The 13,242-nt window shown below is 43.2% G+C and overlaps 1 protein-coding gene across 1 annotated transcript in view; it reads left to right on the forward strand.

The window, feature by feature from the left end:
• The window catches only part of PHLPP1 (PH domain and leucine rich repeat protein phosphatase 1), a 108,739-nt gene that overhangs the window by 40,462 nt on the left and 55,035 nt on the right, over nucleotides 1-13,242 (forward strand). The window contains exons 2-3 of the mRNA XM_069958123.1: nucleotides 3,065-3,261; nucleotides 5,240-5,365. Coding sequence (XP_069814224.1) covers nucleotides 3,065-3,261; nucleotides 5,240-5,365 — 323 coding nt within the window. The remainder of the gene's footprint in view (nucleotides 1-3,064; nucleotides 3,262-5,239; nucleotides 5,366-13,242) is intronic.

Below are 13,242 nucleotides of genomic sequence, written 5' to 3' on the forward strand. Positions count from 1 at the left end.
TTTCTGGGGTCGTCTTCTTGCTGATCGAAGCCCCTCAAATGCTGTTGCATTTGCTTATGTGAACTTCACATTACCAGAGCCCCGAGAGACAAAGGCCCCCCTGCTTTTTATTTCAGCTCTTGGGCTGAAGTGCCTTGTTTTCATCTGATCTCGGGCTAATGATGCATATTACAATGAAGCTGCTTTGCAGAAGCCTAGGCTCTTTTGCTAACTTGACTAATCCATTCAGACACATAGTATTGAACTCCTGAATAGCTTATTAGAGGATGCTTGAGTAAATTTGCTAGTCAAAAACAACACCCTTTGTACTACTATTGCATTGGCCTCACTGCAGATGAACAAGTGGTTGCATTGTCTTGTCTGGGCAAAATATGGGGGGGGGGGGGGGGGGGGGTTGCTAATGTTCCTACCGCAATGATGGGAAGCAGAAAGGGATGGGTGAAACTGTAAGCTTTTAGTGGGCATGCATTTAGATTTATTATAAAGCTGCTAGTAATCATGATGCTTCGGATCGGACATGATTTGGAGAGAATGACTTTTCCTGCATTTTTTTCCCATCTTGACATTCAGAATTCTTAACTCTACTTAAGAGTCCCACCATATGGATATGTCAGGATGGTGGGTATAACCTATTCAAATGCCAGCCTCGGCCTAAACAAACACTTTGTAATGCCTGACTGCCAGTTTAATGGGCATTGACTTGCACTGGTCTCTTGCTCTCACTAGGATTTTCTCACAGGTCAGATTTTCTATGGCAGATTCCCACAGCAAGTCTGCAGACCTCTCTAGGTCAATGCCACTTCCCAATACATATTTACACCAAAATGTGTGAATTTTTGAAATTATCACTCTTATCATTGTATCCATCTATGATGCTATTAGTCATATGGCTGGGTTGTTATGTTTTTGTTATTTTTTCCATAAATAATAAGAGAATTGATATAGGGTAAAATTCACACACACACTGCAAAATCTATCCCAAATTAAACTATATACTGCCAGAAGTGGGTGAATGAGATTTCAGTATACGGACATTTACTGCTTTTTATAACCAACAGACATAAATGTATATACATACTCAGACTGTGCATAAAGCAGGCGTAAACAAAAATTGGGCAATTCACCATAAAGTAAATTGGTATTACCCATCATTTGCATTTGCCAACCCTCATAGGTTGTCCTGAGGCTAATATACTCTCAGTAGGGCAGCGATTGTCCTCAGATGCTGACCATTCATACCAAACAGAACTCTCTTCTGGTGCTAGGATTATGGTTTCTCAGGATCTCAGACTGACCATGTCTTTGGCATACATAGGCATATTGAATGATGTTTATGAAAGAATATTTTATCCTCTTGATGCCTTTTTTTTTTTTTTTTGCTTTTAATAGCTGACATTTCTTAAAAATACAGTATTAGGAAACTTTGGAAATTCTACATATATTAGAAGTGTAAATGACATTCAATAAGAATAGAAGCGGTGAGCTGTTCTGGTGCCAGCTGACCTGTCCCAGTGCCCATCTCCAGGTCACTGGTTTTATGTTCAGTAACGCCTCCCCCTTCAGGCTGTCTTGTAGAACACACATCTTCATCAGATAGGCCTTTCTGTGGTGGTGCACTTTACAACGCTATAAATGCCTACATGGAATGAATGATCTGTGTAGAGTGTTATCTTCCGAGTAGGTTCTGCTTTGCATAACTCGTGGTTGGCTTACGCCCTGACCACAGATGCTGCTTCAGATTGCGGCGGTTTTATGACTGATTATACAGATGATTTAGCTTCTGGTAAAGAATTACAATTCCCTGGACTTACAATCAGATTAATTCCAACATCTTCTTCTTTTTTTTTTTTTTTTTTTTTTTTTTTGCGTCCCCTAGAAACTCGTATCTGTTCACACAGACCAACTACTTTCCCTAACCTGTCACCTCTGTGTGCACACATCTACACTATTCCTCAAAACCTGAACACTTTAGTTCCACAGTCCTAGCACCCAAATATACCTCACATTTGTGCATCCGTATACTGGCTGGCAGCCTAATGCGTGCAAACCTGTCTCTTCTAAAATACTGCTGGACCTTTTGTACAAATGAGGCATTTTTACTTCTTGTGTCCCCTTATTTATTAACTTATTATGCAGTAGTAGTAAAGAGTTTTTACTGCTGCGGAATAACTTGTTGCTATGTATATAATGATTAGTAGTAGCAGTGACTATAATCACTTTTCTTTTTCCTCACTGATACTCCTCCTGGCTTTTGGATCTTCACTTTAGCTAATGGACATGTGCAACTTAGGTGTCAGAGTTCAGCCTTGTACAATATTGTTCTCCATTTCTTAATTACATAGGTTCTGAACTTCTGCCTTACCTAGACATCTTGTTCTTTGATGATGTTTATTTTCACAAGATTTCAAAAATGTTCCTTCTCTTGATTAGCATTAACACATGTAGAGAGTTTTCTTGAGATAGCACATGCTAGAACTGAAGTTTTCTAGTAAGAATTATCTAGTACTGGGAGGGATATTGCACATCTAGCATCAGGTGATTATCTACCATGTGTCCACACTTTCTCTATTTTGGACCATATCCTTTCATGGGGGCTTGGAGTTTTTCCTTTAGGGTGCCTTCAAAAGTACCTGATCCGTACCTGGTCACATATCTGCAGCGGAATGAAAATGACCCCCATAGACCTTCACTATACCGGGATCCGCAGCGGATTTCGCTGCAAACTCGCAGTGTGAAATCTGCTGCGGATCCTGTATGTGTGAAGCTACCTATAAGGTGCATTCACACGTACAGGATCTGCAGCAGATTTGATGGCGCAGATTCAAAGCAAATCAAATCTGGGCCATCAAATCTGCTGCAGATCCTGTACGTGTGAATGCACCCTTATACTTTTTCTAGTTTGGAAGTGTCTTGAATTGATGTTTAGCACGTCTTTAGTAACCTTGTTTATTGACACTTGTTTTTTTGTTTTTTTTTTATGCAATATAAATGTGCTGTGGTTGTATTCACATCATAAAGTGAATTAGGAAAAAAATGTTGATTTGTCTTTTCTCTTATGTTTTAGGGAAGCCTAATGGAACTGGCATGTCTGATAGGACTCAGCTCTCTGGGACTTACAATGTACGGAAAGGGAAGATGCAGCTACCTGTAAATAGGTGGACAAGACGGCAAGTTATCCTTTGTGGGACCTGTCTGATTGTGTCATCAATCAAGGAGAGCCAGACTGGAAAGATGCACATTCTCCCTCTGATAGGTGGAAAAGTATGTGTCTATATTACTGTATGAAAGGGGTTATCTGGGTAACAAAAACAGTATTCTAATCAACCCCCCTTCCCAGTACCACCTTATGTTTATTATACATGTATAACCTATCTTGCACCCACTTCCAGTTTTTTTTTTTCTCATTCTTATCAACTCTTGTTTAAAATCCTCTACTCGCTCAGCTTACCCCCCCCCCCCCCCCCCTTGTAGTCACAGGACATGTGATCTCCTCTCTGGGGGACGGGTTAGCTGTCTAGTGACTTGGTAACCCGACCCCCAGGAGACGACTACATCCCCATGCACCTGTGCTGCTTCCATAGACTTACATGTGTCCCTGAGCCTAGATTTCTGCAATATGAAGTTATAGTTCTATCTCTGCTTGCTGTCAGTGAATGCAGGCACATGTAACATTCTTTGTACCACAGCTCTACATATTGTAAGTTTAATGGATGTTCTTAGAGTCTTGATAGATCTAGAATGTTTTCATTCACAGACAGCAAGCAGAGACCTACACCCCCCACCCCCTGGTAAACGGATGCCCATTATGCAGCACATAGCTACACCATGCGTGCATCACTTTTGCTACATAATCAGCTAGTATGGAATACATATTGGGGTGATGTGATGAAAAATCTGTGAAAAAAAACGGTCCTCAGTTTACTGTGCAATAGTAATGACAGCAGCGGGCAAGAAAGAAAGTTAAGGGGACGAGTACACAAATGGACCAATCAGTGAGATGCATGATGGGAAATGTAAATGTAACTCAGGAATGGCAGGAAAAGCGGATCCCATGCCTTCCAGCTTGCTCAGCCCTGATTGGCTGAGCTTGCTGGAAGCCATGTGATGCGCTCCAGCCAATAAAAAGGCTGCCAGTGCGCATGTGCACCAGCGGCCTTTTCTTTCCCATTCACTGCACCCGAACCCGGAAGTGAGGGCAGCGGCCGAAGATGGTTTGGACGTGGCTGGTGGGAAATTCGAACGGCGATCGTCACCGGTGGGATGGTAAGTGAATGTTGCAGTGAAATGATAGAATCCAGGGATTTGATCAAATCCCGGGAAATTATGAAATGACCACGCTGTTCCATCATTTCCCTAGGGATTTGATCAAATGCCTGACCCCTTTCAGGCAAATGATGGAATGATCGATCGAGCAGTCGTCTGGCTCTGTTTGGCAGCGGAGGCGGATGGGGGAACAGAGTGGCAGGCATTTGGCGACGGGGGCGGATGGGGAGCAGAGCGGATAGGCCGGGGGAGCAGGAGGCGTGCCGCAGGGTTGTGCGGACGGGAGCAGAGCGGCACACCTCCCGGCAGGCATATGGTGGCGGGGGCGACAGGGAGCAGAGCGGACAGGCTTGGGGGAGCAGGAGGCGTGTAGCGGGGAAAATGAGCGGAACAAGGAGCAGAGAGGCGGACGAGAAGCAGAGCAGACAGGCTGCGGGGAACAAGAAGGCAATATGGTAAGCGAATTCTATGTCGCAGGGGGAAATAAAAGAGTTCATTCCATCATTTCCATGAAAGGGGTCAGTGATTTGATCAATTCCCTAGGGAAATGATGGAACGGCGCCGTCATTCCGTCATTCCGTCATTTCCCGGGATTTGATAGAATCCCTTAGTGATTTTATCAAATCCCTAAACCTAATTCTCTGAGGTCAAGTAGAGAAGATAGTGGAAGGTCGTGTCCCAGTACGATCCACTTTTCATTGCTTGAACTATGAACTTCAAGCTAATGACTGCCAACGTGAACAATACATTATCTTGTGGATGGGTCCACCACCACAAAATTTTTACCCTTATAGTTAGTTGTAAATTTATGGTTTGCAGTAAGTATTTTATAGGCTTTTTAAACAAACATATATACTTTTTACATCTGATTTTAAGTGAACACTGAGGTTGGGACATTATGATTTTTTTCTTCAAAAATTATATCTATATGTTTACATTACAGAACTCTTCCTTTAATGCGTTTTATTTGTCTTAGGTTGAAGAAGTTAAAAAACATCAGCACTGCTTGGCATTCAGTTCTTCTGGCCCCCAGAGTCAGACATACTATGTTTCCTTTGATACATTCACAGACTACTTAAGGTGGCTGAGACAAGGGTCCAAGGTAAGTCCTAAATGACAGATTGCCAAAACTCATGTATTTGTACCACTTGCTTACTCATAATCATTGTTTTCTGAGCCAATTGCTTTTTTCTCTAATAAATTCCCAAGGCTCTGATCATACCCTGTGCTGCTTATTAAACACAGCATGAGGACAATGTGAGTGTTCCCTATGCCATTGGTTCCCAGGAATTATGTGGGGGGTTGAGCAATGATCAGGGTTAGCCTTTAGAACACTGGAAAATAAGATTATTTACTATAGAGAAGGCATCTGTTTTAACCCTTTGAGGACCAGGCCCAAAATGACCCAGTGGACCGCGCAAATATTGATCTTAGTGTTTCCGTTTTTCCCTCCTCCCCTTCTAAGAGCTCCAGCACTTTCAGTTTTTTTATCTACAAGGCCATGTAAGGGCTTATTTGTTACAGGAATAGTTGTGCTGTGTAATGGCGTCATTCATTTTACCATAACATGTATGATGGAATTCCAAATATATTATTTATGAAGATATAAATTGGTGAAATCGCAAAAAAGAATGCAATATGGTAACGTTTGGGGGGTTCCTGTGTCTACGTAATGCACTATATGGTAAAAGCGACATGATACCATTATTCTATAGGTCAGCCCGAACACAACCATATGCCGGTTACACAGATTCTCTAATGTTATATATTTTTTTTAAATGAAATCCTTTTTTTGGGCAATTTATTATAAATAAAATGGGACTATTGTGACGCTTATAACGTTTTTATTTTTTCACCTACGGGGCTGTATGGGGTGTCATTTTTTCCGCCATGATCTCTAGTTTTTATTAATACCATATTTGTGAAGATCGGACGTTTTGATCACTTTTTATAATTTTTTTTTATATATAATGTAACATAAAATCGGTAATCCGCGCACTTTTTTCCCTCTTTTTGTGTACGCCGTTTACCGTTCGCAATGACACTTGTTACATTTTAATAGATCGGACAATTACGCACGCTACGGTATATAATATGTTTATTTGTTTATTTATTTTTATATGTTTTATTTATATAATGGGAAAGGGGGGTGATTTCAACTTTTATTGGGGGAGGGGTTTTGGGGTAGTGTAATAGTGTTAACTTTTTTTTTTTTTTTTTTACACACATTTGAAGTCCCTTTGGGGGACTTTTACATCCAGTACTTTGATTTCTACACTGATGAATGCTATGCCATAGGCATAGCATTGATCAGTGTTATCGGCGATCTGCTCATTGAGCCTGCCTGTGCAGGCTTAGTGCAGCAGATCGCCGATTGGACCGCACGGAGGCAGGTGAGAGACCTCCGGCAGTCCGTTTTACCGATCGGGACCCCCGCAGTCACACTGCGGGGGTCCCGATCGGTAAGTGACAGGGGACTCCCCCTGTCACTTACACTTAAACGCCGCGGTCGTGGCGTTTAAGGAGTTAATGACACGCGGCAGCGCGATCGCTGCAGCGTGTCATTACCGGTGAGGTCCCGCCTGCTCACTGCAGCCGGCCCCCACCTCCTATGAAGCGCGCTCCGCTCCGGAGCACGCTTCATAGCCGGAGAAACACCCAGGGCGTACAGTTACGCCCTAGGTCGTCTGGGGACAGACTTCCATGGCGTAACTATACGCCCTGGGTCGTCTAAGGGTTAAAGCGACCTTGTACCCACAATCTGACCCCCCCTAAACCGCTTGTAACTTTGGATAGCTGCTTTTAATCCAAGATCTGTCCTGGGGTCCGTTCGGCAGGTAATGCAGTTATTATTCTAAAAAAACAACTTTTAAACTTGCAACCCAGTGCCCAACGGGAGTATCTGTGCCCTAACTTTGCACCACCCCTCTGTCCCTCCTCCCCACCCTCTTCAGACAGGAGAAAATGTTCCAGTGGCATTCCTAATGATGAACACTGCACAGGTGCCTTAACAATCCAGCCCATGTTCAGTATTCACACAGCTGCTGAAAAGGATCCAATCTGCCTGGAGCATTCCTAATGATGAGGGCGGGGAGGAGGGACAGAGGTTGTACCAGCCTAATGCATAGACATTCTAAGCCCCGGCCGTTGGGTACAGGGCTGCCAGTTTAAAAGTTGTTTTTTAGGATAATAACTGCATCACCTGCCGAATGGACCCCAGGACAGATCTTAGATTAAAAGCAGCTATCCGAAGGTACAAGTGGTTTGGGGGGGGTCAGATTGTGGGTACAGATTCGCTTTAGGCCTGCTCTGGGATATTTTGCATAAGAGCTATGAATATACCTCTGGGTATAGAGCAGCCAGGAAACCTTTAACTAGTAGTAAAGGTTCCTTGGAAGTTTTCCACATTTTCTGTTTTTAGGGAAGCAGTGGTGACTCCTCAGAGCACTCACTTCAGTCAGTGTGGCACCATTATAATTAATCCCCTTGCTACTAGGGTTATGGTCACTGAAGTAGCTATGCCAGCATGTCAGAGAAAGTTGTTGGCAGAACAGCCACCTCATTAATTGTAAAATCCTGTTTAATCTTGTTTTGGAAGAATATGTTTACACCTAGTTTTCTTGTGGTGCTTACCACTGCAATCCACGTGAAAGTTTTGGATAAGCAGGATGAAGGCTATGTGTAGAGGGTCCATAGTGACTGGGGCAGTTCTTTATATTTCTTTACAAAGGATCGTTTGATTCTTTAAGGTACTTGTCCGCTTCCAAACCCCCTGTAACTGCAGGATATTATTCAGAGGTGGAAGGCTCTATGGTTTACTGATCAGCCAACACTTAAACCTCCCAATTCTCCCTTAAAGATCTAAACAAGTATTTCTAGTGGGTAAAGGGACTGAGAGCTAACATCAAAGTAGTCTGGTTTTATATCTGTACCTTTTTAAAGGGAACCAATTAGCATGGTTGTGCTGATATGGCTCACAGCTGCATCTTACAGTTCCCCAAGCATACCAGCCACATCTGCTGGGGTAGCTTTATATCGTGGAAAAAAATGTTTTACTGTGGGGTGCGAGGGTGCGCTCTGCGGAGATGATTGACAGAGAGGCCAATAACTGATCTCTCTGCCTGACAGTCATCCCCACAGAGTGCACTGACTAGTTGACGCCCATGATACAAAGCTACCGCTGCAGACACTGCTCATATCCTCCGGGAAGCGGCACCCTAGATCTGTAGGATGCAGCTGGGAGACTATTTGGCACAATCGTGCTGATTGGTTCCCTTTTATAGCAGTCAAGAGTCCATAACATTTGAAGAATTTTCTTAATTGTTACACTGGTCAATGGAAACCATTCTAGTTAACGTTTATGGGGGTCAACCCAGATTTTAGACTTTCCTTGATTTTTTTTGCAAGTTGACTGTTCTATGAATAATGTAACCTGGGATTGGTCCTTTTCCCATTTCCTTTGTCATTTTTGGATTGTCAGCTGGAACAATTTCTTCATAGGGCTATGTTACAGTCCATGCTTTTAGTCAATCCTAACCTTCCTGAGGCTGGCTAGCTAACTTTTTTGCTAAGAGTGCTTGCTTTTAGATTAAAAAACACCATTGGAGCATACAAGATGAAGACAGGGATGTGTTTATTGTTGCAAAATCAGAAACTGCAATATGGCTGGCCAAAAGTATCTTTGCATGTTGGGTGGAGCAAACCTTGGGGTCCAGATAGCAAGAGCGTTGAGGCCAAGATGGTACTGGTTCGGTACTCCATTCTGGTTATCCCTAGTAGTGCAACATAAGCCTCTATTCAAGATACCACCTCCCAACCTTCCTCAGATTACTTTTATACTATGGAAGCCATGTCCACATTCACATGGCCCAAAATGAGCTGCTCCCTTTTTTTTTTTTTTTTCTTCTCCTGAGCCTTCTGGAACTTACTATTACTACAGACCTGAAAATAGCAATGTTTATTATTATGCAACATCTTTTATCCCCTTTTAGGGTACAAACCCACACACCGTATACGCAGCAGATCCGCAACAAATACGCAGCAGATTTGATGCTGTGTTCAGTTATTTAGATCTAATCTATTGTGTATCTGCTGCGTATCGCAGCAGTAAATACGCTGCATATACGGTGTGTGTGTTTATACCCTTAAAGTAACAATGCTATTAATGTCTCTTAAAAAAAAACAAAAAAAAAAACCAGTATCCTATTCCTACATGTCCCCCAGATTGTGCGGAAAGACTTGCTGTAAGTGAGCAAAGCTCATTCGAGTGCACGTAGGACTCTGTGTTGAACACACATAATGTCCCTTTGGTGTTGTACTGTGATATGCTGAGGGCATTGTGTTGCTGGGTGGTGTAGTGCAACCTTAGGGCTCACCTTCTAAAACCTTCCTGTCACGGTGGGGTCCGAGGGTGCTGGGGCCCTTGTCTTCTTCAGCATACACACAGGGACATACACTCACCAGCCACTTTATTAGGTTCACCATGCTAGTAACGGGTTGGACCCCCTTTTGCCTTCAGAACTGCCTGAATTCTTCGTGGCATAGATACAACAAGGTGCTGGAAGCATTCCTCAGAGATTTTGATCCATATTGACATGATGGCATCACGCAGTTGCCTCAGATTTGTCAGCTGCACATCCATGATGCGAATCTCCCGTTCCACCACATCCCAAAGATGCTCTATTGGATTGAGATCTGGTGACTGTGGAGGCCATTTGAGTACAGTGAACTCCTTTTCATGTTCAAGAAACCAGTCTGAGATGATTCTAGCTTTATGACATGGCGCATTATCCTGCTGAAAGTAGCCATCAGATGTTGGGTACATTGTGGTCATAAAGGGATGGACATGGTCAGCAACAATACTCAGGTAGGCTGTGGCGTTGCAACGATGCTCAATTGGTACCAAGGGGCCCAAAGAGTGCCAAGAAAATATTCCCCACACCATGACACCACTACCACCAGCCTGAACCGTTGATACAAGGCAGGATGGATCCATGCTTTCATGTTGTTGACGCCAAATTCTGACCCTACCATCCGAATGTCGCAGCAGAAATCGAGACTCATGAGACCAGGCAACGTTTTTCCAATCTTCTACTGTCCAATTTCGATGAGCTTGTGCAAATTGTGGCCTCAGTTTCCTGTTCTTAGCTGAAAGGAGTGGCACCCGGTGTGGTCTTCTGCTGCTGTAGCCCATCTGCCTCAAAGTTGGACGTACTGTGCGTTCAGAGATGCTCTTCTGCCTACCTTGGTTGTAATGGTTGGCTATTTGAGTCACTGTTGCCTTTCTATCAACTCGAACCAGTCTGCCCATTCTCCTCTGACCTCTGGCATCAACAAGGCATTTCCGCCCACAGAACTGCCGCTCACCGGATGTTTTTTCTTTTTCGGACCATTCTCTGTAAACCCTAGAGATGGTTGTGCGTGAAAATCCCAGTAGATCAGCAGTTTCTGAAATACTCAAACCAGCCCTTCTGGCACCAACAACCATGCCACGTTCAAAGGCACTCAAATCACCTTTCTTCCCCATACTGATGCTCGGTTTGAACTGCAGGAGATTGTCTTGACCATGTCTACATGCCTAAATGCACTGAGTTGCCGCCATGTGATTGGCTGATTAGAAATTAAGTGGTAACGTGCAGTTGGACAGGTGTACCTAATAAAGTGGCCGGTGAGTGTATATTTTTTAATAAAAGTCTTCACACGATAGTGGTGAAAGTATATTAGGGTTTTACTTGAGGGATAACTATATACAATCCAGTACAGGGGCAGGTGGGCAAATTGTTAGCTTGATCAGAGTGGTTACTATTGCTTAGACTTGGCAGATAGATGGGATTTCAAATAGACAGACCTGTTCCAGCTGCTTTGCAGTTTTCCAGCCTTTCTAGTGTACGTGTGTGTAGATACTTGACGTTACTGAAGAGACTTGACGCTGTCAACGCTCACTATCATGTAGGAGGGAGACGCATGGATACACTGACTTGGAAGTCAGGAAGATGTGGACGGTGAATGGGAAACCCTCTATCACTTCACCAGCCCGACAGCAGGCACAAATAAATACAGAGGATGTCCTGCTGAGACTTTGAAGACCTGTATAAGTCCTTAGGGCTGACTGGAAACAGGTTAGGGGGCTGAGGATGGAGTGTGACAGGATTACTGAGGTGACGTAGGGAGGTTAGATGTGACTCTGGCAATGCCAGACTACCAACTGTCACTGACAAGACCGCACAGCACCTCTGGGTAAAAGGTGGGCGGAGCTAACTTTCCCTTGGCAAATTACTTAGTGTGATAGGTTGTAGGGGAGGAGCACTTATCAAGCTCAACACTTGTATTATTTGAGATTAATACATAACAACATATTAAATAAATATATAGCAAAAAAAACAACAACAAAAAAAAAACGTATCAATATAAGAGAGTTACAAAAGAACAACACATACATAGGCCCCAATACAGACAGTCTATGGTTGCCAATAGCAACAATACATATCCAGACGCCTGACAATATACCTTTCTGGGCCATTACACACACACTGTAATAGACCCTGTCCGTGATGACAAAGAGTTATGTTTAGGGTATAAACCCACACACCGTATACGCAGCTTATTTACTGCTGCGATACGATACGCAGCAAATACGCAGCAAATACGCAACAAACACGCAACAAATACGCAGCAGATTAGATCTAAATAACTGGACACAGCATCAAATCTGCACCACCAAATCTGCTTCAAATCTGCTGCGTTTTTGCTGCGTATCTGCTGTGTATACGGTGTGTGGGTTTGTACCCTTAATCTTTGGTTCAGATTTGTGACTGGAGGTGAGCGTGTCTTATATTCCCTTACTTTAATATAATGTATTATAGTCAGTATTTTGCAGAGAAAAAACGACTGGTGGTGAACACTGAGGCCAATGGTGGGAAGCTTTAGTAATGCATAGCCGATTTGCAGCTCAGACTGAAAGTGTTCTGTCAGCACACTGCTAATGTTTCCCCTGCTGAGTTATACAGCGATTTCTCTACAACCTTTGTTAGAGATGGGGTTATTTATAGCTCAGTATTGCGAGCTGTACATATGGAGAATGAGGCTGTCTGCATTAGTAGCTTGGGACTCCCTAGTCCGTGCTATGAGTGTGCAGGTCTTTTGCAAGGGACTGCTTGGAGAGGCACTAGACTACCTAGTATAATGAAGATTGTATAGAGGGTATGTGAATTGCACTCATTGGCAGCCTCCCCAGCACTACAGGGATCCTGTGTGTCTTCAATACAAGCAGCTCATCGGAGGCGAGCATGTGTGCAGTGCTGCCATATTATCATTTAGAAATGTAATTCCAATTATGCTAATGAAGCCTGAATAATGGAAGATGCCCGGGTAAAGTGGTGATTACTGGCGCTCTGCAGATTGCCAGTTGTGCTCCATTATCCGATTAAATCCGCCAGGGGTTATCAGATAATCGAATAAATACCGGCAATTTCCTCCTTCTCACCGCCTGGAATTTGGCAGCTATTGTAGTTTTTATGCGTACCATGAATGTTCTCTATATGTGCTAATTCACCAAATTGACAATACTAATCTAGTCATTCTAGTCATGCCTTTTTGTATGTTTAGTAAACAGATTATTGAAACATTCATTATTGAAAATATTTTTGTTCCATAAGCAAAGCATATAAAACAAGGATATAAAGTTATGGAAGATAAACATAGGGATGTATGGATGAAGGGTAGGAGGACCAGAAAGACAATAGAGAAGACCATGCACAGGGGAAAATGGTGGGTTAGGAAACATTGTCCTTAAGTGAACCTTTAGGAAATAGAAACTATAAAAGAAACAGATCGCTGATCTCAGGGAGACCAGCCAAACTATAACGCCGCCAGCTGCTAGTGAAAGCGCTCAATGCAGTAAAATCCTAGATGCATTGCCCCCTTGGAAACATCAATATTCAAAAGAGCCCGTGGAGCTTCATTGAAGAGTTTCGAAACACA

Source organism: Dendropsophus ebraccatus, chromosome 2, assembly GCF_027789765.1.
Source record: "Dendropsophus ebraccatus isolate aDenEbr1 chromosome 2, aDenEbr1.pat, whole genome shotgun sequence".
Lineage (NCBI taxonomy): Eukaryota > Metazoa > Chordata > Amphibia > Anura > Hylidae > Dendropsophus > Dendropsophus ebraccatus.